At 46.5% G+C, this 25,889-nt stretch overlaps 2 protein-coding genes across 9 annotated transcripts in view; one reads left to right on the plus strand and one right to left on the minus strand.

The window, feature by feature from the left end:
- Nucleotides 1-25,889, minus strand: part of LOC128341946 (alpha-2-macroglobulin-like) — a 161,361-nt gene that overhangs the window by 126,880 nt on the left and 8,592 nt on the right. The gene's annotated exons all lie outside the window — the stretch shown is intronic.
- LOC128341965 (pregnancy zone protein-like) overlaps nucleotides 505-25,889 on the plus strand; it is a 46,062-nt gene continuing 20,677 nt past the window's right edge. For 3 of the 7 annotated variants that reach the window (XM_053288695.1, XM_053288693.1, XM_053288694.1), the window contains exons 1-3: nucleotides 8,591-9,658; nucleotides 12,937-12,957; nucleotides 21,693-21,861. In XM_053288695.1, coding sequence (XP_053144670.1) covers nucleotides 21,853-21,861 — 9 coding nt within the window. In that variant the 5' untranslated portion in view covers nucleotides 8,591-9,658; nucleotides 12,937-12,957; nucleotides 21,693-21,852. Of the gene's footprint in view, nucleotides 834-8,589; nucleotides 9,659-12,936; nucleotides 12,958-21,692; nucleotides 21,862-25,889 lie in introns of those variants that run through there. The other 4 variants (XM_053288690.1, XM_053288691.1, XM_053288692.1 and 1 more) reach the window with 4 other exon arrangements.

Genomic DNA, 25,889 nt, shown 5'->3' on the forward strand with positions numbered 1-25,889 from the left:
CACCGTGGTGGCGGGGTCGCCACCGAAGGCGTGACACCAAAGGTGGTCGCCCCTTTGGGGGAGCCACTTCGGGGGACAACGAGGGCGAGGGCCTGGTGATATTTTTTGGCTTCTGTTGTTGGGTTTTTTGGATCCTGAGTGTTTCAGATGTGTCTTGGTTTGTCTGGGGACGGGGAGACAGGGTGTGTGTCCACTGACAGGGGGTTGCTATTCCAGTGGTGGTGGGGAAGTAAAGTTGGCAGGTCACCTCATCGTTACAGGGGAAGGGAAATCAAAAATCTATGAGCTGTTTGCCATTCCGGCTGCCCTGCCAGCTCTTTGACCTTGGGGAGCAGTACCAACCTCCCACAGACACAGAAGTTGGAAGGCTACTCTGGGAAGAGCAGACACAGCTGAGAAGTTGAGCAAGCCTTTCTAAACATCTAGCCTTTTCCCCCTTCAAACAAACTAACAGGAAGAGGGGAGTTTTGCAGGGGCTGTTTCTCTTTAAGAGGTAGGTCTTAGTCTCTCTATCTCTGTGTGTGTTACTTGTTAGGGTTAAGATATCACAGGGCTAGGAGTTCTTAGGGTTACCTAAAGGCAGTGTTTACTTAGAGGTGGGGGTGGAGTCAGCTAGGTCTGGGAGAGGCCCCACATTCCTTTCCTTTGACTCACATTCTGTGTGACAGTTGGAAGGCTACTCTACATATGAGGTGAAGGCCTGAGAGCATAGCGAACAGGGATAGCAAACAGGACATAGGAGTTTTGCAGGAGTTTAGCGGGAAGTGTGCGGGAGAGCCTGGAACAAGCCCTGCGATCACAAGGATCACAAGGAGCCTGGTGGAGAAGAGAACGTAAGTACATATCCCTCCCTCGTATCCCTCATATTCTTGGGAAAGACTGTTTGGACAGTTAAATAGTTGACCATTACAGCTGAGACCTATCCTAATAAACTATCTAATAAACGGACAATAAGCTCCCTAAATACCGTAAACAGCCAACTAAAACAGTATGAAGACAGAAGGTCAGCAGGGGAAGGGGCACTTCCCAGTGTATTGCACAGAGTGCCACATGTACGACTATTTGCCCCGTGAGCAGAAGTCATGGGTATGTGCACGGTGCAAGGAGCTCCTGGCTCTCAGGGAACAAATCCGTTCCCTCGAGACCAAGGTGGCAGATCTGGAGAAGCTTAGAGAGACAGAGAGGCATGTGGATGAGACCTTCAGGGATGAGATAGAGGCATCCCACTCCAGGGCTGGTAGCTCCTCTGCTGTCAGGGAGAATGAAGGTCTTGGGCAAGGAGGACATCGGTCTGAGGAAGAGGGAAATGCTCCTTTAGAAGGGACCCCTTCCGTCGATGATGAGCCCATATCCTCTCGCACGGGGGATACTCCTCTGGGGGGGTGGGGGCCTCCTTGTAGTTGGTGATCTGATCATTAGGGGGATAGAGAGATGGGTTTGCGACCCGTGTGTTGACCGCACTGTGACTTGCCTGCCTGGTGCGAAGGTTGCGGACACTACGCAGCGTCTAGACAGGCTCCTAGGCAGTGCTGGGGAGGAGACAGCTGTCATGGTGCACGTCGGCACCAACGATGTGGGGAAATGCAATCGGGAGGTCCTAGAAGCCAAATTTAGGCTGATAGGTAACATTTTGAAGTCCAGGACCCCCAAGGTAGCATTCTCAGAAATGCTACCTGTTCCACGCGCAAGTACAGTGAGACAGGCAGAGCTGAGGGGTCTCAATGCGTGGATGAGACGTTAGTGCCGGGAGGAGGGGTTTAGATTTGTTAGGCACTGGGACACATTTGGGGGCAAGCAAGGCCTGTACAAAAGGGACGGGCTGCACTTGAACCAAGATGGAACTAGACTTCTGGTGCTTAAAATCAAAAAGGTTGCAGAGCAGCTTTTAAAATGACACCTGGGGAACAGCCAATGGGAGCTGGGCAGTATCCCGTTTGGCAAAAGCCATCCTTTAAAGTGTGAGGCTGCAAAGAATTCAAATAAAACAGAAGGGGACGGAGCAAAACTGCATAAAGAGCAGATGGGAGCCTGTGCCAGCAGGTCAAAGAGTCAAAAGAATAGCATACATCAGGGGAGAGATTCAGTGTATAGGTGCTTGTATGCCAATGCCAGAAGCCTCCGAGCCAAGATGGGTGAGCTGGAGTGCTTGGTTGCTAACGCACAAATAGACATAGTAGGCATAACAGAAACATGGTGGAACAGTGAGAACCGGTGGGACACTGTTATCCCTGGGTATAAACTCTATAGAAAGGACAGGGAGGGGCGCCTTGGAGGAGGGGTAGCACTTAGTTAAAGAAGGGATAGAATCTAACAAGCTAGAAAACCTAGGTGGACTGGAGTCCTCCACAGAAACCCTGTGGGTGACAATACAAGGCCGGAAAGGAAACGTGCTACTGGGGACGTGCTAGCGCCCTCCGGATCAAAATGCTGACAGTGACTGGGAGTTGCAGGAGGAAATCAGGGAGGCGTCAAGAAGAGGCAGGGCTGTAATTATGGGTGATTTCAACTACCCACACATAGACTGGGTAAATTCACATTCAAGTCAGGACAAAGAGGTCGAATTTCTAGATACGCTAAATGACTGTGCCCTAGAACAGTTGGTCATGGAACCGACCAGAGAGAAGGTGACCTTGGATCTAATTCTGAGTGACACCCAGGACCTGGTGCGTGATGTCAGTGTCATCGACCCTTTAGGGAACAGTGACCACAGTGCCATCAAATTCAGCATACATGCGGGGAGAGAATCACCAAGGATGTCTAACACAGACATTTTGAATTTCAGAAGAGGTAATTTCTCCAAATGAGGAGTATGGTGAAAAGAACGCTGAGGGGGAAAATCAGGAGAGTTGACATAATGCACAAAGGTACGTCAGCCCAGTGACATTGCATGCATGCCAGTTGCACAGCTTATGCAAATTGCACAAATAAGGCTACACAATCATAAACCCATAATTCCAACAGGCTTGCTCATCTGTAATATCATTTGTGCATTTTTGGGCGTTTGCACAATTTGCTAAGTGCATGCGTAACTTGCATGCACATGTTACTTGACTGATGTGCCTTTTTGTGGCTCATCGGTCAATAGTAGTAGTGATGTATAGCATTATGGCTCTGTAACGCTGTGTTCTGGGGCTGCTGCGGACTTCTGAGACAGACACTGTCCCGAAGCAGTGTTTCCACAGGTTTCCCCATTGTCATGAGTGGGGAAACCTGTGGGAACACTGCTTTTGCCACCGCTGGGATTTCCAGGTAGGGTTGAGAAATATCTGCCTGAAACCCTGGAGGGCTGCTGCCCATAAGGTTAAATCATACTGAGCTTGATGGACCAGTGGTCTGACTGGGCATTAAGCACCTTCTCATATAAGCTATAGAAGACTATTTTAAATGGCTGACATACTGTGCAGCATACTGTAGGCAGTGCTGAATAGCCTATGCCAGGGGCGTAACTATAATAGGGCAAGGAGAGATGGTTGTCTGGGGGCCCACTGCCTTGTGGGGCCCCCCAGAGGCAAGTCACATAACTTACTCCCCCAGCCAGGCACCCGCCCGGGCTTCCTTCAGTTGTATTCATCCTCCGAAATTGATGTGGGTGTTAAGACCTGGAGCTACCAGAACAGCATGTCTTTCTCTAGTACCATTAAATGACTTGCATCGTCCACAATTTACAAAACCTTAAAAAAAATAATTTAAGATGATGTTCTATTGTGGCACATAGGATACACACACACACACACACACACACACACACACACACACACACACACACACTTACTTTACTATGCTTTTTATTACCACTATTCAGCCTCATTTAAGATTTCTTTACTTCATGAGCTGAGCTTCAGTGAGGGGGTGGGCATTTTAAATTCTTGTCTCTGGGCCCACTCCAACCTTGCTAAGCCCCTGGCCTGTGCTGTTGCAGGCTGAAGTGCACCTAGATAATTTTGGAGCCAGAACCAAAAAAGTCCCACACGGGCAGGCGGAGCACACGGCGCAACCACATCCAGCTTTCAGTGCCCCCCACCCACCCTCGCAACAGGAGATCGGGTGGGCTTCGCAGATGGGCGGGCAAGATGCAAGCCTGCATGATTGGCAGGTGGACTTCTGTGAGGTGCCTGGTTATGGTGGCGCAGGCTGGCATCGCAGCCACCAACTGCAGGACATTCAGGGGGCCCTCGGAAGGTGGAGTACCAGACTTTGGACCAGACATCCAGTCCAAAGAGCACCACTGGTTGCAGGAGTCTAAAACAATGATGCCACTATCACACAAAAGTGCTCTTGTGGTAATGCAGGGATTTCTAACAGAGGGTACTAGTACACCTAGCTGGGGTATAGCTAGTGGAGAGGTGGCTCATGTTCACCCCTCTCCCTGGTGACCACTCTGAATGAGAGAGATAATGGAGAAAATAGGGAGGGGTGGAGCTGGAGGGCCCAGGTTCTTTGAACCCATCTGCTCAATTATAGCTACGCCCCTAACCCCTAGGAGTGGTTTAAGGTCTCCCAAGGGGTATTTGAAGCCCTCCTGCCTTCCTACACCATAGCCGAGTGATTTATTCCCCAACCTAGGATCATCGGCTTGAAGCCAACAGATCCTCAGCAATGTTCGGAGGGGGAGGGAGGAGGGTGAAGACCCTCCTTCTCTGCTCCTGATTGGCTGGCTATGTGCTGAAGATCAGTGTACCCCTCCACCTCAGCTTGACCAACAGTCTTCAGAAAATTAGCACAAAGTTTTCCCATTGATATGAATAGGACAATTTAACTTGTCCCATTAATTTCAGTGGGAGTACTCATGAGTAACTTAGTCTGGATGTAGGCTAGTGAGTGGAGTAGCCTGTCTCCCTAACTATAACACTCCCAGCATGGTGACCCCACTAGAGGTGTTCCCTGCAGCTCTCTCTGTCTCTCCTGCTCAACCCCACCAGGACCTGACAGTCCTGGAATTATCTCACTCCTGCCCTGCTCCCTTCAGGGGAAGACAGAAGCCCCAAAGGAAGGATGCCAGATTCCCCACAGGACTCCAGGAAAAGCAGCATTCTAACATGCAATTGCACAATCCTGTTTGCACAACACTGAGGCCAGGGGCATAGCTATAATTGAACTGATGGGTTCAAAGAACCCTGGCCCCCAAGCTCCTGAGAGCCCCCCAGCTCTACCCCTCCCTATTTTCTTCATTATCTCCCTCACTCCAAGGGGCCACCAGGGAGAGGGGTGAACACGGGTGTCCCCTTAGCTAAGCAGGGTCCACCCTGGTTGCATATGAATGGGAGACGAGAAGTGTGAGCACTGTAAGATATTCCTCTTAGGGGATGGAGCCGCTCTGGGAAGAGCAGAAGGTTCCAAGTTCCCTCCCTGGCTTCTCCAAGATAGAGCAGAGAGAGATTCCTGCCTGCAACCTTGGAGAAGCCACTGCCAGACTGTGAAGACAATACTGAGCTAGATACTGTAGACCAGTGGTCTGACTCAGTATATGGCAGCTTCCCATGTTCCTATGTATGCTACAGAGCCATGACAGGGCTCTGCGAAGCAAGCCCCAACAATGGGGGAAACCTGTGGAAATGCTGTTTCCACACCCGCTGCTTCAGTACAGTGTTGGGGCTTGCTTTGAAGTCTGCAGCGCTCCTAGACTGCATATCATGTCACCTGTTTCTTGAAGATAATGATCTCAAAACTGTGGTGCACTCTCTGGTAACCTTTAGGCTTGACTACTACAATACACTCTACATGGGGCTGCCTTTTTATATAGTTTGGAAACTTTGGATAGTTTAACTGCAGCAGCCAGATTGGTCTCTGGGTTAGTTTTTTTTTTTTTTTTTTTTTTTGAGAGAGAGAAAGAGAGACTATATTATTCCTATATTTAAACAGTTGCACTGGCTGCTGATATGTTTCCAGGCAAAATTTTTAAAAAGTGCTCGTAATTACCTTTAAAGCTCTAAACACCTTAGGACCAAGTTACCTAGGAGAGCGCCTTCTTCAGGATGATCCCCACCGCACATTACAGTCATCGAGAGAGGTCCGTCTCGGACTGCTGCCAGCTCTCCTGGTGATGACTCAAGCTCGGGCCTTCTGTGTAGCTACTCCTGGGTTGTGGAATGTGCTCGCTCTAGTTATTGGAAGCTTGAGATCCTTACTAGCCTTTGTCAGAAGTGGCCCCTTTCTACCTGCAAAACCACATTGGAAGGAAGGTCTCCCAGGTGGAACCAGGACTTCTAGGACCAAATGGAGGCCAAAGAGACCAAAAGACATGTCAAAATGGAATGTGAGAGGAGAATGGCATCTCTCCCCTCTTCCATGATTGCTAGCCATGGACTGAATAAGCTCCTGTGGGACCCATCAACTGGGAAGACACTCGAAGGAATGTACTTGCAACCCCAACTAAGTCTAGTATGCATATGATAAGCGGGACAGGGCCTTCTCTGTTGTTGCCTCCAGGTTCTGGAATACTCTCCTGGTGGGTGTATGTTCTCGGGGGCTACTTTTAAAAACCAACTGAAAAAGTTCTTATTTGTTCAAGTTTTTACCCTTTTGGGATTGTCAGTCTCTCCATTTCAGCTGCTCTGTTTTTATTTTTGTTTTTTAATGGCTGATCTTGGTGTTTTAATTGATCTTAACATTTTAGTGTGATTTTATAGAATGTTATTGTGTTTACTTTTGTAAACCACCTTGGGATAAGTTTTTTAATGAAAGATGATATATAAATCTAACAATGAACTCCAGGACCCCCAAGGTAGCAATCTCAGAAATGCTACCTGTTCCATGCTCAGGTACAGTGAGACAGGCAGAGCTGAGGGGTCTCAATGCGTGGATGAGACGTTGGTGCCGGGAGGAGGGGTTTAGATTTGTTAGGCACTGGGACACATTTTGGGGAAAGCAAGGCCTGTACAAAAGGGGTGGGCTGCACTTGAACCAAGATGGAACCAGACTGCTGGCGCTTAAAATAAAAAAGGTTGCAGAGCAGCTTTTAAAATGACGCCTGGGGTATAGCCGACGGGAGCTGGGCAGTATCTGGTTTGGCAAATGACATCCTGTAAGGTGTGAGGGTGCAAAGGATTCAGATAAAACAGAAGGGAACAGAGCAGAACCACATAAAGAGCAGACAGAAGGCTGTCCCAGCTGGTTAAAGAGTCCAAAGAAAGATAGCATATACCAGGTAAGAGATTCAGCGTATAGATGCTTATATGCCAATGCCAGAAGCCTCCGAGCCAAGCTGGGTGAGCTGAAGGGCTTGGTTGCTAACACAGAAATAGATATAGTGGGCATAACAAAAACATGGTGGAACAGTGAGAACCAGTGGGACACTGGTATCCCTGGGTATAAACTCTATAGAAAGGACAGAGAGGGGCGCCTTGGAGGTGGAGTAGCACTCTATGTTAAAGAAGGGATAGAATCTAACAAGCTAGAAAACCTAGGTGGACCAGAGTCGAGATGGTATGTTTTCTGTAGAGGGGCCTTTTTAGCCTTGTCGAAGAAAATATGTTTAGAATTTCTATGAACTAAGGAAAAAGAGCCCCCCCCCCGTAATGTCCAGTTGGCACATGCCTAGTAGCGACGAAATGTTCATGAGGAGAAAAGGGGAGGGAGAGAGTGGGCAGAGAAGGGGGAGTGGAGGGAACAGCCCCTGCCCTTGTTGCCTTGGAAACAGCTGTGAAAGGGGCCTGCATATCTTCCCCCCTCCCAAAGAAGGAGAAATGAGCTGAAAGAGTAACCATTACAGTTGAAATAACTTAACTCATGTCTCTGAGGTCAAGAAGAGAATAGTCCCAGTCACCATTGTTCCTTTTAAGAAGTGTGCGCGCTCACAAGTTTTCTGATGTCCGCTCAATTAATTTTAGAGCCCACTCAGGTTGAATTAGGAAGACCCCACTCTGAATGCAAGTGCACACACAGTGCCTTGATACTGCCGCCCAGAACAAAACTCATTCCACACAGAGATGAAAACAACTAGAGGGACCACTGCCCGTCACATAGGCTCCGCTGCTTCTATTTTGCTTTATTTTACCTCAGAACTAAATAAGACAAGCACAATCCTATTCATACGGTAGCTTATTCATCCCTATGGTATCAGTCCCTGTGGTAAACCTATCCATCCCTTCTCTGGCTCTCTTTTACTAATTGTGCTGATTGTAATGGTTGCCTCCTGAGGTAACAACACTCACCATATGCTCAGAGGCATGTTCCCAAATTATTCTTAAACATTGCTGACACACTAATCCCCAGCTTTTGCTGTTGCCACCAGCCTATGCAGGTAGTGGATTGGAGCATGGACGGCCTAGCAAAATTGTGTTTCCATGGCTAAGATTTTGCCGGCCAATACAATATCTCGGAGTGGACATCAAGTACCATGTCCATTTGGTGTGGCCACATTTGGAATACTATGTTTAGTTCTGGTGACCATAACTTTGGAAAGACATCTCTCTATATATAATTCTCCTGGGTGTGCCTTGGAATGTGCGTCCCAGCGCCCAGCTGATTGGCTGAGGCGCACCCAGGAGGATTGGTTGCCATGGCGGCAGCGGGCCTGGCTGTGGAGGCCAGAGGTGGCAGCGGGCCCAGCCCGGACACGGAGGGAAGGCCCAGGAGGGGAGAAAGAAAGTGGGGGGGGGGAATGGCGGTGGGGAGGAGAGGCGGCTGGGCCTGGAAGCGGAGACTGGGGCAGAAGTGTGGGGGAGAGGTAACCACTGGCCCCAAAGAGCACACAGACGCTCTATGTGGGGTCAGCTAGTTGTACATAAGAACATAAGAACAGCCCTGCTGGATCAGGCCCAAGGCCCATCTAGTCCAGCATCCTGTTTCGCACAGTGGCCCACCAGATGCCGCTGGAAGCCTGCAGGCAGGAGTTGTCGGAATGCCCTCTCTCCTGCTGTTACTCCCTTGCAACTGGTACTCAGAGGCATCCTGCCTTGGAGGCTGGAGGTGGCCTATAGCCCTCCGACTAGTAGCCGTTGATAGACCTCTTCTCCATGAAGTTATCCAAACCCGTCTTAAAGCCATCCAGGTTGTTGGCTGTCACCACAACTTGTGGCAGAGAATTCCACAAGTGGATTATTCGTTGTGTGAAAAAGTACTTCCGTTTGTTGGTCCTAGATTTACCGGCAATCAATTTCATGGGGTGACCTCTGGTTCTAGTGTTGTGTCATTTGTAGAACTGGAAAAGGTGCAGAAGAGGATAACTAAGATGATGAGGGGCACCTTCCTTATGAAGCAAGAATACAGCATCTGGGGCTTTTTAGTATGGAAAAGAGGTGACTACAGGGAGACATGATAGAGGTGTATAAAATTATGCATGGAGTAGAGAGAGTGGACAGAGAGAAATTTCTCTCTCACAATGCTAGAACTAGAGGTCATACCATGAAAGTGATGGCCAGGAAATTTGATGGCCAGGACCAACAAAAGGAAGTACTTTTTCATACAGCGCATAATTAATTTATGGAATTCTCTGCCACAGGATGTGGTGATGGCCACTAGGTTGGGTGACTTTAAAAGGGCTCATGTGTGTTTACCCCAGTTACCCCAGGGCTCATGTGTACAGCCTCTCAATACGGCAGCTTCCAATGTTCCCACATACATAGCTACAAGGTCATACTAAAATGCTTCCCCTTCCCCTTTTCCAGTTAGGTTTCGAATTGTCTCTCTGAATGAAGATTTCCAACCCTTGAATGAGAAGGTAAGTTTCAGCATTACATCATAGTAGTCTATGCACTCTCTCTCTCACACACACCCCCCCTCACAAAACATTCTCAGGCTCAACTCACAAACACATCCCTCCCCTTAACCACTGCCTTCTGCAAGCCATATTACTACTGAGGAGGTTGGATCGTGGAAGATTCCATCTGATTCAATGATGAGAAACAGAGGATCCATACATTTCAATGCAAGAATTTTAAACTTAGCCATTCTTCATTAGATTTTACTTGCTGACATGATGAGGAAAATTGCTCAAAGTAACCCCATTGAAATTAAAAGGATAACTTAGAACATAAGAACAGACCTGCTGGATTGGGCTCAAAGCCCCTCTCGTCCAGCATTCTGTTTCACACAGTGGCCCACCAGATAACTCTGGGAGGCCCACAGGCCAGAGCTGAGTGCATGCCCCCTCTCCTGCTGCTGTTGCTCCTCTGCAACTGGTACAGTATACAGAGGCATCATGCTCTCGGGTTTCCTTTTTGTGCAGGTTCACATTGCATACGTCTGTGTTTTTCTTCTAGCCAATGGGGGGGGGGGAGTGTTTTTGGGAACTCCATGAGTAACACAATATTGCCTTCAAAACCTCATGTCCTAGACTGGGAGCATTTGTATATACTAACAGATTTCTTCCCTTTTTCCAACATATGCATGGTGTGCTTTACATCAGTTTGTTGGTAAAACCTCTTTTTTTAACCAGCAAAAACCTTAAGCAAGCAGACTAATGTTGTTCAAAAAAGTCAACTTGAGCATACACAGAGGTTTTGTAACTAGAACTTTCAAAAAGTTGCTTCGTGAAAACTGGTTTTTCCACTCTTCACATCTAGGCAAGGCAGTTCTATTTGCATTTCTAAAGAATGCTTTCCTCTTTTCATGTTAATGATTATGTAAAGACTCTAGTCAGTGCCTCTCCCTGGCATTTGCTGCAGTGTTTTAAGAAAAACCCACTTGATACCAGGATTTTAAAAACTTGAAAAAACATCAGGATAAGCTAAAATTTGGAAGACAAAGCCCAATGTGTGTGTGGGGTGCTTCCAAAGATCTCGAATGGACTTCAAATGGGGAAAGTCTAGCTGGTGTGTGAATGCACACACTCTCTTCTGAAGGAGATTCACTGTCTCAGCCCTGTGTGGAAATCCTCCAGGCCATAATCTGGAATGGAGTGGAGTGGAGGATAAATTTCAAGGCCATTTATTGCATTGAACTGATAATTCAGTCTGAGGGAATGCAAGCTCTATTCAAGTATTTTTCTCCAAAAACAATTCTGGGGGGGGGGGATTCCTCCAATAGTAACAGCTAGTTTGATAGGCGGTGACCAGAAGTGCCTTCTATCAGCTTCGGCTGATACGCCATTTCTTGAGGTGAACGACCTCAGAACAGTGGTACATCTGCTGGTAACACCCAGACTGGATTACTGCAATGTGCTCTATGTGGGGCTGCCCTTCTATGTAGTCCGGAAACTACAGTTGGTCCAGAATGCGGCAGCCAGGTTGGTTTCTGTGTCATCTTGGAGAGACTATATAACTCCTGTATTGAAGGAGCTACACTGGCTGCTGATATGTTTCTGGGCAAAATTACAAGGTGTTGGTTATAACCTATAAAGCCCTAAACAGCTTGGGCCCTGGGTATTTAAGAGAATGTCTTCTTCGTCATGAAGCTGGAGAGGTCCGTCTGCATTTGCCACTGGCTCATCTGGTGGCCACTCAGGGACCAGCCTTCTCCACTGCTGCCCTGAGGCTTTGGAATGCGCTCCATAGTTAAATAAGAGCCTCCCCATCTCTGACGGCTTTTAAAAAGGTCTTTAAAGACACATCTGTTCATCCAGGCTTTTAATTAATAAGGTTTTTATGGTTTTAATGCTGTTTTAAAATATTCTTTTAAAAATTTTAAATTGTTGTAATGTTTTTAACATTTTGTTTTAGTTTTAACTAATGTTTTACTTTCTGTTTCTATTTTGTTGTAAACCACCCAGAGACATAAGTTTTGGGCAGTATAAAAATATGTTAATAAATAAAAATAAATAAATCACCACCTTGCCCTCCAGTTCACCATGCTAGAATACACCAGGGCAAGAAGCCAAAAGGAATGAAAAGGACCTAGGTGGGTCCAACCAAATGCACAAAACCAACCAAAAGATCCCACCACTGTCAAACAACCTTAAAACTGCAATTTATAAAACAAAACAAAACATGTATATGCATGGAAGATGGCACAAACTATCAAAGCTGCAAATAGTAGAAATGTCTAGTATTCATAAAAACATGGGAAGGAACAACTAGATATTCAATGACCCATAAATATTAACCGTACATAGCTGCAAAAACCACTCTTTTCAGAGGGGAAGGGAGAGCCAACAGGCAGGAATGGAGAGTAGTCACAAACATTGTCAGAAGTCAACACCGGGAATTCCACAGGATCAGGGTCAGACGACAACAAAGAAGTCCAGATTTCTAGGTCAAGGTTGCTCACAACAGGGCTGGTCACCACAGACATTGTTTCCAGCACAGACCCAGCTTTCGGACCGCTCTAAATAGGCAGTGTGCTGAGAGCCCCACCCATCACCGCAGCTGGGCCTTGTCAGGAAGATGCAGCCGGGCCAGAGCTGGGACACCTGTTCCTTCTGGCCAGCCTCTCCGACCTACAGTGTTCCTCCCTCCGAGCCTGTACTCTGGCCAGACGTCGCTGTCAGGGATCGGGGGCAGGTACCTCGACTTCAGCGGCCTCAGAGGCTTCATCAGGAGGAGGGAGAGGAGGAGGCGGGGGGCCTGCAGGCCTGTCAGCACTGGCTCTGCTGAGTCGGCCGGAGTTTCAGCCTGCTCCCCCTGCTCTGGGTCTTCCTCTGAGGAATCCTCTTTGATGACCCCCATGGGAGTCATCACAGGAATACTCCAGCTTGATGCAATCTTGGCCACCCTCTGCATCATTTGCACAATGTGAGAATGGCCAGGATAGGAATCAGGATCATGACGGGCCCAATAATTTAGCCTGTGCAGAGCCCTCGTAGATTTCCCCCTTACTGCAAGAGTGTACCCGAGTGACATTTGATTCTCCTCATTGGTGTGGCGACAGTTGGGTGGGAAAGATCCATGTTTGACCCATGTGAGTGAAATATAGACTCACTACACTCCTCAGTGGGGTGGTGTCATACCCCATGAAAGTGACTCCCATGCCTGTGAGGGTGTATGGGGAGGGCAAAATGTGCCTTGCATCAGTTTATCATCGATTGCTGTCTCTGATCTTTCCTCTGTTTTGTCTCCACAGTTTCCTTTGGTTTACATCCAGGTAAGTGGGCCATTTCCTTCCACACCCTGCTCTCACAATGGCAACTTATAACAATGTGGATGCTACATACGGACCATTGCAGATATTTCCTTTCACAGCTGAAGCAGAAAGATGCAAACTAGGGATGTGCGGTTCGTTTCGGATACAAAAGGTTTTGTGCACAAAACAGGCCATTTTGGCTGTTTTGTAGCCAAAACAAAACACCCAATGCTCAAAACAGAAAATTTTGTAGCCAAAACAAAACGTCCCTGTTTCGGATACAAAACGTTTTGTTGTTTCGGCTGTTTTGGAACTCCATTTTGCAATCGCAAAAAGTCTTTCTCCTTCAGTCTCCATTTTGAGTTTTGATATCTGTTAGAATTTCCAGCCCTTCTAGCCCGCAGATTAGCCAGCGAAAGCATGGGCTGATCCGCTGGCAATTGCCTCCTTATTCCTTTTAAGCAAATTTAAGGGTAAATTTTACCCTCATTGGCTAGTGGGGCAGTATGCATTTCATTGTTGTTGTTTCATACTGTTGTGTGTAGATCAATTGAATTTTGGGCGGGGGGGGGGAGATGTGAATGTGCATAACCTTTGGAAATCTGCCTGATTTTTTCCAAAGCTCTGCTGTTGTTGATGTGTGATGTTGATGTTATCTGGGGCAGATTTGGGGCAAAAAGGGGGGCCTGAGGGGCAAAACAGTGGGTTGGGTGGCAGTGCCCAAAGGGATTCTAAAGGAATGGGGCAAAGGGCTGATTACTTAGGAATTGCTGAAGTTTACGCTTCTTTAAGGTTTTTTCCACCTAGGGAATAATGGAGGTTTCAGAAGACCCATAAATCCACCTGGGGGGCACTGGGGTGGCTGGGAGTAAGTGGTGGTGTAGTGCACACAGGGTGCCAACCACCTCCATGGGTTGCTAACCCATGGGGTGCTGGGTTCTGTTGTTTCTGAGGTGTTCTGAGTGTAGATTCTCTGGTAGCACATGAAATTTTCAATGAAAAACCATGAATTCACTCTCAGATGCTACCAGAGAATCTGAATCTACACTCAAACATCTCAGAAACTACAGAACCCAGTACCCCATGGGTTAACAACCCATGTGGGTGGTTGGCACCCTATGTGCTCTAGACCACCACTCGGTCTGGGCCACCCTGGTGCCCCCAAGTGCAGTTATGGGGCAGGAATTATGGAGGTCCATCATTCCCTATGGGGAAGAACTTTACAGACGCGCAAACTCCGTTACATCTTTAAAAATCAGCTTTCTGCCCAATTCCTTTGAAATAATTCTAGCAGCTTCCTTGCCCCCACTGGGCACTACCACCCACCCTACTCTGCTCTGGGCCACCCCTTTCCCCCCAACATGAAGCTATACTTTTGCTGAAACCTCCATTCTTCCCTATGGGAAAAATCCTATACTTCAAAAATTCACCAAAAATCAGCCCTTTGCCCAATTCTTCTGAAATTTGGGTGGTAGTTTCCACCCATTGGGCACTACCACTCCCACCCACTAGTTTTTCTCCCATGGCCATTTTTTAAAATCCAAAACGTTTTGGATTCGGATTTTGCAATTTCGAACAAAGAACAAAACTGGGGTGTTTCGGACTGGCTGATTTCGAACAAAGAACAAAATGGGGGTGTTTCGGATTCGGGCCAAAAACAAAACAGAAAAAAACCTCAAAATGCACAACCCTAATGCAAACCAAAACACGTCTCCTGAGGTTTTTGGTGGATTTTGAGAAGGAGCAGGGGTAGCCCAAGATACTGGTGCCTGAGGCAGGTTGCCAAATGCTGCCTTGCCCCACAACCATAGTGCGGGCCAGCCTTCTTTCAAAACTGACCCTTGCAAGCTTTGAAAGTGGTTCGAGGGACAGGGTGGACAGGTTACCAGCAGCCTCCTCTTGTTCTCCTTGTGCTTCTTGCAAACTTTGCAAGCAGTGTGAGGAGAGGCGCTCCTTTCAAAGCTTGTGGAGCTCAGATTGGTCTCAAAGAGCTACTGCAATGGTTGCAATGGGTGGTATTTTGCCACCCCAAAAACCTGCTGCCTGAGGTTCACCTCGCCTCCTGAAAGGACTACTTGAGAAGAAAGTCCTGGCAAATATTCAGTAACCTATACCCTGTTTCTGCACACCTTTTCCAGAGGCCTCTCAAGGAGGCAAAGCAAGACAGTTGCCTCAGGGTACAACTTTGGGGCACTACAAAGTCTGGCAAGATGGGGGATTTGGCCCACAAATGGTACAACACAGACCCTGAGGAATTCTCCTGTATAAGCTGCATTGAAATGAATTCTCCAGTGAGATGTGCATGTGAATGGGGCAAGGCATGCCCTTTGGGTTTTCCAGCTCATACAAACACAGGAACACTGGAACTTTTTCAGTTCAGGCAGCCATTCTAGAAGAGTCGATAAGGACAAAAGAGAGACAGACACCCCCAAAGACCTAATGTTTCTCTTATCGATGCTTATTGAGCTTTTGTGGGCTTTTTAAAAAGCCTTGGGACAAAGGTCTTCTTTGCTTTGCTGCAATCTGCAAAGCATTTGTGTCCTTAAACCGTTCGCAAACAGTGAGAGCCAGAAAATCTCAGTGCTGCCTTATAAAGTCATGTAGGGTTGTGAAAGGATCTGTCTTTCATTCTTTGCACAATTCGTGAACAATTCCTCAAGGGTGCAGATTCCCCCTCAGACTCTTCCCTCAAAAATGTTGCCTTTTCACCTTCCTTCTTTCCCAGCTTTCCTTCTTCCCACAAAGTGTTCTTGCTCTCCCCAACAGTTAAAGTGTCTTTCTTTCCCCATGTCAAGAAGTGCTTTTCTGTCTCCCCAAAACATATGTTTCTCCCCGCAAAGTGTCTTCCCTTCTCTATTTAAAAATAAAATAAAATAAAGTCAGGAGTTGCTTCTCAAACTTTTCCTCTATCTGCGCCCTTGTAATTCTGCACACTGGCTATCACTGAGGGTTGTACTCCTGACTGCAAGGCATGATTGGGCATCAACTCTTAAGTATAAGCTATCTATCAGGACCCAGCAGGATTTGAACCCTGACCAGGCTGCCTCTGGGAAGGAGTAGGAGAAGCAGGCAGCAAAGGGGGTTCCTAGCATTGATGAGGGTCCCACAAGAACCCCTAAGCATCTTCCTGAAAATGCCCACAGGGATAAGCCTCGGAAGGACACAGGGGATCTGGTGCTTCCAAATCTGGGCCCCTCTTCCAGCTTTGAGTCTCTTCCCATTTCCCCTGAGACCCTAGGAACAGAGGCGGCACCAAAGCCAGGTCAAGGCAGAACTGGTGCTGAAGCTCCCAGGGTCTTCTTGGGAAGAGGGCAATTCGCCTTGGATATATGCTCTGAACCGGGGCCTGTTGTGCTCTAGGAAGAAGCGGGGCTTCCAGCCCCTATAAAATGCATTCTGTTCCTGCCAGACTTTTGCTGGTGCAACAGCTTGACTTTGGGGACTCCTCCTAGAGCCAGGCTCAGCCCAAGCAGCACTTAAGGCAGCAGGCCAATCTGCCATTCCTAGCATTATGGAGGCAACTGCCCGCTGCCCGCCACCTGCCCAAGCCAAACCCCAATGCTCCTTTTTTCCTAGGCTCATGCAGAGCACATTACAGAGCAGTTTTTGCTCATGACCCCAACCAACCACCAAACTTCCCTTGGCCGTTCTCACCCAACCCTTCCCCAGTCTAAGCCCCGGCCTTCCTCTTCCCCCCCACCTCTATCTCCTTAATTGATTGGGTGGCAGAGCCACCATCACTGAGTCTCCCCCACCCTCTTTTTCATCATCACCTCTGCTCATTCCCCCACTTCTGCTGACTTTTGAAAAGGCAAGCAACCGGGAATGGAGTGACAGGAAGTCCGACTCCACACTTCCTGTTGCTCTGCCCCTACAGGGAGAGTGGGCAATCAGCAGCAGCCCCCTGAAAAGGAAAGGATGACTTTGAGTGGCAATGGCAGCAGCACCAGGTTGGTAGGGCAGGAGTGGTGGTGACAGCACCAGGGCACCTCTGCTGCCACCTTCTCCAATCTGCTGCCTGAGGTGATGCCTCACTTCACCTCATTGGAGGGCTGCCCCTGCTTGCAGCCTACACCTAAGTCCTCTGCTCTGTATTCTGCTTGAGACTTCAGCCTTCTGCTTTTCTCTCTCAGTGCTTTTGTTTGTTTGTTTGTTTGTCGCATTTATACCTCCCTATATGAAATCTCAGGGCAGTTTACAATCCAATTGATGTATTTAGAAAACCAAAGCAACTCCATTTTACTTAGAAAACCTCATTCTAACTTAAAGTTACCCCAGCCCAGCTCAGGGACATCACTGCCTCTCATGATCAACATCATTATCTCTCTCCACTAAGTTGTATCTATGAAACTTGGTTCTCACAGGGTTCTCACTGTTCTTTCCTGACAGTTAAGAAAACAGGATTTAACCAAATAAGGACCAGATGAACAATGAATCATTCGCATGCGTACTAGATACTTAGTCCACCATTTTATTGCCACGTATACTATGTCTAGGGGGTCAGCATCATTCAGATTGTTTGTATAAATGTAAGATGCACCTGTAACCAAACTGTATTCAATGTAGAGCAATTAGCCTGTTGAATACCTTGCTAACTGTAGTAGCAATAAAAGCCTCTAAATGATTCCCACTGAGTCTGTTTGATTGGCTAAAAGGCGGACCCAGGGACGAACCGAATTCACATCAATTTGGTGCCCTGACTCGGATGTGACTTCTGGGTGGACGGTCTGACCCGTCACGGGACGACGAAATCCAGCGCGCCCCACAGCGTTTTGTCTGAGGAGGATTCTCTTAGCCCCGAGACGTGCCAATCGTTACAAACACGCCACATCTGGGAAACGAGGCAAGAGTGAATGAAAGTGTGAACGGAGAGCGTGAGCGAGACAGAGAGAGTGAAATCCAGAGACGTCTTTTGTTGAGTACCCAGTCCGCGCAGGGGCGAGGGGAAATTACAGCCCGTGTAGGGGCAGTCCATGAAGGGACAAAACTAAGTCCGTGCAGGGACGAAAAATAAGTCTGTGAAGGGACAAGCTAAAGTCCATGCAGGGACGCAAAGTGGGGGCTATGGGGAGTATAAATAGCAAGTACGCGAAATCTGAACGGACTTCATGTACACCTTTAGAATGCATGTTGAAAAATTGGATGATTCTCACGGGAGGGGGGAGGCGCCCTCAGAAAGAAAGTTTTAAAATGCCTCTGTATGGATGTTTGGCCATTATTATGAGCTCACTGATGACAACAGTGCTTCTGTATATACTATGAACTCGAGTCAGAGGCCTCCTGGCCCCAAAAATAACATCCTTTTGTAATTGCTTTTATTTTATACACATACCGGTAGATTTCAATAACACCAATATGCGCAGGCCCACCAAAGAAACCCCCACCATATTGATGTGTTTAGAAAACCAAAGTAACCCCATTTTACTTAGAAAACCTCATTCTAACTTAAAGTAACCCCAGCCCAGCTCAGGGACATTACTGCCTCTCATGATCAACGTCACTATCTCTCTCCACTAAATTGTATCTAAGAAACTTGGTTCTCACAAGGTTCTCACTGTTCTTTGCTGACAATTAATAAAACAGGATGTAACCAAATAAGGAGTAATCACCAGATGAACATTGAATCATTCGCATGCGTACTAGATACTTAGTCCACCATTTTGTTGTCACGTATACTGTGTCTAGGGTGTCACCATCATTCAGATTGTTTGTATAAATGTGAGATGCACCTGTAACCAAACTGTAATCGGTTTGCGAGCGTAAGCTCACTGATTACCTATTGCTAAACTGCAGTAGCAATAAACGCCTCTAAATGATTCCCACTGAGTCTGTTTGATTGGCTAAAAGGCGGACCCAGGGACTGGTGAGGGTGGATCTTTAAGGGCAGGGGAGGGTGCACTTACCCCTCCCGCCACGCCCCCTCCCCCGGCAGCGCTCCGTTAATGTCCCAAAATGCATGGGGCGGCAGCGTACCTCCCTGCCGCCCCTTCCCCCGTTGTTGGTCGGAAATAAGGAAGTACTCTGTGTGTGTGTTTGTGAGCCTGCTGTCATGCCCACGCACCCGCACAATCTAATCCTGCTGTCTCCCCTTGCCCTATTATAGTTACGGCCCTGGAGTTGTGGCCTCAAGTTGGCCACCCCTGCTCTAGATCAGAAAATCCAAGGCCATCATCACAATTAGGTCTGCTGTAAATTCAGTTCATCCCTTACAAATGAGGATAGAGATGATGAAGCCTACTGCCTATCCTGTTCATCTTGCCAAGAGCACCTCTTTCCTTGATCCATTAAGTGAGGACACAGTCGGTTCTCTGTTAGCATTCAGCTGTTTCATTGCACACTGCTAAACTGCTGGAAGCTAGCCAACTTGAATATGGAAATGCAGCTGCTGGAATTTTGTTGCTCTTAGCTGAAAGAGAGCAAGGAGGACATATATTGGAGGCCCTGATACAGCTGGTCATGGTATGCACTCCAGTTCTCTGCCTGTTTGTTTGGAAATAAGTCCTCTTGTGTTTGGAGGGGTTTGGTCCTCCATAAGTATGTTTAGGACTGCAGGCTAGGTCATAGGAACATAGGAAGCTGCCTTATACTTAGTCAGACCATTGATCCATCTAGCTCAGTTTTTGTCTGCACAGACTGGCAGTGTATTCTTCACAGTTGCAAGCAGGAGTGTCTCTCGGCCATATATTGGAGATGTCAGGGAGGGAACTTGGAGGAACCTTCCAGAGCGGCCCCATCCCCTAAGGGGAATGTTTTATGGTGCTCACACAAACATAACCTCCCATTCAAATGCAACCAGGAAGGACCCTGCTTAGGAAAGGGGACAATTCATGCTTGCTACCGCAAGACCAGTCCCTTTGAAGTGCGCTGATACTTAGTTAGTCAAAGCTAACTGGATTGGGGCTTTATCAGGAGCACTGATGATTGGCAGTGTTCCCTGTAATTCCCAGATGTCCCAGGCCCTGGTGTGGTCTGTGGCTCCTGGGTCCATAGGAACGCCTTCTCTGTGGCCACCCCTCTTCTTTGGAACACTCCCCCCCCCCGATTCATTCATCCCCCTTCCTAGCTGCTTTTAAGGCCCTTCTTAAGACCTACCTGTTTTGCCAGGTGTTTGCCCTTTAATCCCCCCCCCGCAATTGTTATTGGTACTAGCTGGGCTGGGCGAAGAACATCTGCGCCTCTAGTTCTCAGCCCCTCTTCTCAGCCCTCCCACACTTCCAATGTTTTTTCCCCTCCGGCCGGCTGCCTGGCCAACTGCTTTTCCCGCCCTCCCCTTTCTTCCCCCGCTGGCTGCTGCCGCTTTCTTCACACACCCGCCACTTTCCCCAACACCGCTTTCTTCACCCTGCCTCCACCTTTTCGCTTCCCCCGGTGCCGCTATCTCACCTGTCATCCATTTCTGCCCATTCGCTTTTTCTGCCTGTTCTAATTTTTACAAGAACTCTCGTGAGAGCTGCCACGCATGGGATTAGCAATGGGTACATTTAGGAGAAAGATAGATAGATAGATAGATTGTTGTTCACCGCCTAGAGTCTTTGGAGGAGGAGGTGTTGTATAAGAATATTTTTAATAATAAATAATAAATATATAATAATAATAATAAATAAATTTTGTTGACTACTACTCCCATAATCCCCAGCCAAAGGCCATTGCAGTTGGTGTTGATGGGAGTTGTAGTCAGTTGCATCTGGGAATTCCTGTTACAGGGTGTGATGCCTCACCTTGTGATTTGGAAACATTTATAGCCCCTGACACCACTTGAGAAAACTTTCACCTCCCATTCTGACACCTCGAGTTTCTCAGGGCTGCTCTTTTGTCCTGGCCCATCAGTTCCTCTGCCTTCACATGGGTATTGACAATAAAGTTGCCATTCAGGATAAATAACAACCAAGAATTTATTTTTGTTTGGAAATATATGCAGCTCCTCTTTCCTTTACACAGAGCTACTAAAAAAGCACATCTATCACCAGTTATCCACTAACTGAACTAAACAGTCACAGATTCCTTCTACCAGTCTGCATATGGAATTCCCACTACCTATTGGCTACAGTGCTTTTGCTGCCTCCATTATTTTGCTGCCTCCATTATTTTGCTGCCTCATATGTAACTTCCAGTTTAATTTTATACCATATGTCAAGCATAAATGAAAAAGCATATGGTTTTCTTTTTGAAAGACCCTTGACACACCTGTTTTCTCAGGATTTTAATTAAAATTGATTTTAAACTGTTTAATTGTTTTTATCCTGTGAAATTGTTTTAATTGTTGTTTCACTCTGTAAATTGTTTTACCTTTTTTATTCTGTGAAAGTGTTTTTAATTCTTTGATTTTATGTTTATATTGTAATAGTTTTCAAAAAAATTAATACTGTGTTTTAAATGTCTTAAATGTTTATTAATTTTTAAAATGATTTTAATTGTTAATTGATTTGGTGTTATAAATGATTTTCATTGTAAACCGCCTAGAGATGCACGTTTTGGGCAGTATAGAAATATTTTAAATAAATAAAATAAATAAAATAAATTTGTATTGTGTACACTACCTAGAGGTGTATATATCAGGCGGCATATAAATATGGTAAAGAAAGAAAACCCACACAAACAAATATTTTCTAATTGTCATTCTAAACAAAACAAACCCCCATTTCGTCGCACTGGGAACACTGATTGATTTGTTATTGTATTGTTTGGGAGTAGCAAATATGCTCCATCCTTGCTTTTAAGAGGAATGGCTTATGACCATGTTGTCTTGTCCCTTCTAGGACCCCAGGAGGAACCGCTTGTTCCAGTGGCAAAATGTGGAGCTTCTGGGGGGCCTCAAGGAGCTCTTCTTTCCTCTGTCCGCTGAGCCCCAACTGGGCCCCTACAAGGTGGTGCTAGAGAAAGCCCCTGGGAAGACGATGGAAAAGTCCTTTGAAGTGGATGAATATGGTAAGGACTGATCCCTCTTAGGCCAAACATTTGGAAAGCAACAACACTGAGGAGGAATGATAGTCCTAGAGCAGTTTATAATGGAATCTTCCAGACCAGGGATTTTCAGCATTTGGGTCTCCAGATGTTATTGGACTTCAGCTCCCAGAATCCCCAACCAAAGGCCACGGGGGCTGGGGACTATGGGAGTTGAGGTCCAATAACATCTAGGGACCCAACGTTGAGAATCCCTGTTCCAGACAGTGATTTATTCCAATTTCCGTGTAAATTCCAATGGGAGATGTAACAAGATGACCACATGACATTCAAGTCTGTCACATAAGTTCTTTGCACCATTTGCGGGAAAGCCATGAAAAAAATGTATTTCCAAGGGCTGTTCCAGATGCGGATATATTCCAATATCAGTTTGAATTATTAAGACAAATAGAATGAGAAATCAACACTAGGAAGGAGATTGTGTTATATTCTGATAACACGACTGACACAGAGAGATAGATCAGGGGAACAATCATGAAACAGCCCTCTTTTCAAATTAAGAATTAAAAGAATATGAAAAAGATGGTGGTTTCATTGATTGCCACAGACTGCCAGCAGATGGTGCTAAGAATATAATGAGATCTGCTTCTTAGTGTAGATTCCCCATTTTATTTTTCACAGTAATTTTAGGGGATGCAGGAATATGTATCAGCATCTGGAAGAGTTCCAATAAATAATTATAACTTGAAAAAGACAGCTTTTTCATGGACTGTCAGAAAATGGAGCTAAGAACTTAAGTGGCGTACTTGAATGTCGTGTGGAAGTCTCGTTACATCTTCCATCAGTATTTGTGCCGAAGTTGGAATAAATTACTGTCTGGAAGAGACCCATGCTTATTTTTCTGCAAGCCACTTCATACATTTTGCATAGCTTAGAAGGTGGGATATCAGTAACTTAAAGTAAAAATGTCCATCAGTGCACTGATATTTTCCAAGTGGAACTTTTCAGTTTCACATATTCTGGCTTCAGTATCACGTATTCAGTATCACGTAAACGGCAACCTATAGGTTCCATGTGGTTGGCTGGAAAAACACTTGATGACTGGTGGAAGAGACATCCTCTTTGCCCCAGTTGTCCTTTGCAGTTAAAAAAAAAGTAGTCTTGAGCTTGCAGCAGTTTCTCCACGGTTGCAGGCAGGAGTTTCTCTACGCCGTATATTGGAGATGCCAGGGAGGGAACTTGGAACCTTCTGCATGCAAGCCTGCAGATGCTCTTCCCAGAGTGGCCCCATCCCCTAAGGGGAATTTCTTACAGTGTTCACACATGTAATCTCCCATTCAAATGCAACCAGGGAGGACCTGCTTAGGAAAGGGGACAATTCATGCTTGCTACCACAAGACCAGCTCTCCTCACTCCCTAATGTAGGACGTTTATAATCAGGTTTATCATCAAGTGTACATCAGATTTATCTTAAATTCTTATCTTAGTTCTCTCCCTAATATGATAGTTGTCTACACTCAGAGGAAGATGTAGTCCTTACTTGCATTCTGAAGTGGTGCAATCGTGGATGGAATCTATCAAGTGATTTTGTTGAACATTCAAATCAGCTAGTGTGGCAATCCCCAATGGCTCTGTTTGGTTTTAAGCCAATGTTATCCCATTAAGAATAAGGCCAAAGCTGTGATTCTTCAGGAGCACAGAAAAAAACACAAGGTGGCCTAACCTAATTCACAGGGTTGTTGTAAGGAGAAACTTAAGTATGTAGTACACCGCTCTGGGCTCCTTGGATGAAGAGTGGGATCTAAATGTTAAAAAATGATAAATAATAATAATCAAGTTTAAATTGGCAAAAAACAACCCCAAAACCAACTTCACATATACGCTGATGGGATCTGAACTGTCACTGACTGACCAGATCCTGGGTGGACAGCTCATTGAAAGTGTCAGCTCAGTGCACATCAGCTGTGAAAAAGACCAATTGCATGCTACAAATGTTAATATTATAATGCCATTACTATAATATTAATATCATCATGCCCTATTGTGCGGCCATATCTGGAGTACTGCGTACAGTTTTGGTCACCGTATCTTAAGAAGGACATGGTAGAACAAGAAAAGGTGCAGAAGAGGGTGACCAAGATGATCACCCTCAGCCTGGAGCACCTTCCTTATGAGGCTAGGCTACAGCATCTGGGGCTCTTTCCTTTGGAAAAGAGGTGACTAAGGGGAGACATAATCAAGGTGTATAAAATCATGGATGGAGTGGAGAGAGTGGACAGAGAGAATTTTTTCTCCCTCTCTCATAGCACAAGGACCAGTGGTCATCCCATTAAACTGAAGGCTGAAAAATTTAGGACTGACAAGAGGAGGTACTTTTTCACACAGCACATAATTAATCTATGGAATTATTTGCCATGGGATGTGGTGATGCCCACCAGCTTGGATGACTTTAAAAAGTGCTTAGACAAATTCATGGAGGACAAGTCTATCAATGGCTACTCGTCTGGTGGCTGTAGGCCATCTCTCCAGCCTCAGAGGCATGATGCCTGTCAATACCAGGTGCAAGGGGGCAGCAGCAGGAGAGAGGACATGCTCTTGCCTGTGGGCTCCACAGAGGCATCTGGTGGGCCATTTTGTGAAACAGGATGCTGGACTAGATGGGCCTTGTGCCTGATCCAGCATAGCTGTTCTTCCACCATATCTTGGCAGTGCTTCGGAGCCATAACCTATTCCTGAATAAACAGGTGCTGATGGTACCAAAAGTGTGTGCTATCAACTTGATCTGAGTTGCACCACTTTCCAGAAGGGATGTTGAAAAATCAAAAGAAAAATCCAGAATCTTCTATGATGAGACCTGCTCAGAGCAGGGATAACAGCTGTGTATGTGGAAGAAAGGGGGAAGTACACTGACATACTGAATACTCAAATGCTTCCTCTGCATGTAGGAAATAGAAAAAATCACAAAATACAAAGATCTACTACAAATTGAAATTGAAAGGTTGTGGCAGAAGAAGACCAAAATAATCCCAGTAGTAATTGGTACCCTAGGTGCAATTCCAAAAGACCTTGAAGAGCACCTCAACACCTATTAGAATGGGCCTATTAGAATGGTCTGCCCAAAGAGATTACTGGATCTGGTAGGATTCCAAGAAGCCTTGGAGGGATTTAATGTTGGCTCTGCTGGTGATCCTGTTGATGCCCTGGTTGAGAACTGGAACAACTTGCTCACCATGGTAGTAGACACGATTGCTCCTAAGCGTCCCCTCCGACCTACTTCAAAATTGGCCCCTTGGTATACAGAAGATCTACGGGGGCTTAAGCGGCAAAGTAGGTGACTGGAGTGCAAGTGGAGAAAAACTCAACTCGAATCCGACAGATTACGACATGGAGAACATTTAAAGATCTATGCTCAGGCGATACATGCGGCAAAGAAGCGGTTCTTTTCTGCCCGTATTGCCTCTGCAAGTTCACGTCCAGCAGAGTTGTTCAGGGTTATGAGGGGACTAGTATCTGCTCCCTCTCCCTTGAACCAGAATTTGTAAGCATCAGTTACCCGCTGTGGTGTGTTTAATGAATTTTTCGCAGACAAAATCTCTCGGATTCGGGCCAACCTAGATAGAGACTCCACAATTAATTTGATGTCTGAACTGGAGGTGTGCGACAACTCATGTTATACGATTCGACTGGATCAATTTCAGTTTGTGACTCCTGATGATGTGGACAAGCTGCTTGGAGCGGTGAGGCCTACCACTTGTCCTCTTGATCCTTGTCCAACATGGCTTGTTCTATCTAGCAGGGAAGCTGTTGTAGGCGGCCTGGTAGAAATCATAAATGCTTCTCTGAGGGAGGGCAGGATGCCTCCTTGTCTTAAGGAGGTAATTATTAGACCTCTTCTAAAGAAGCCTGCATTCGATCCCTCAGAGTTGAGCAATTATAGGCCAGTTTCCAATCTCCCATGGCTGGGCAAAGTAATTGAGAGGGTGGTGGCCTCTCAGCTCCAGGCGGTCTTGGAGGAAACTGATTACCTAGACACATTTCAAACTGGTTTTCAG

This window comes from Hemicordylus capensis, chromosome 2, assembly GCF_027244095.1.
Source record: "Hemicordylus capensis ecotype Gifberg chromosome 2, rHemCap1.1.pri, whole genome shotgun sequence".
In the NCBI taxonomy this organism is placed as follows: domain Eukaryota; kingdom Metazoa; phylum Chordata; class Lepidosauria; order Squamata; family Cordylidae; genus Hemicordylus; species Hemicordylus capensis.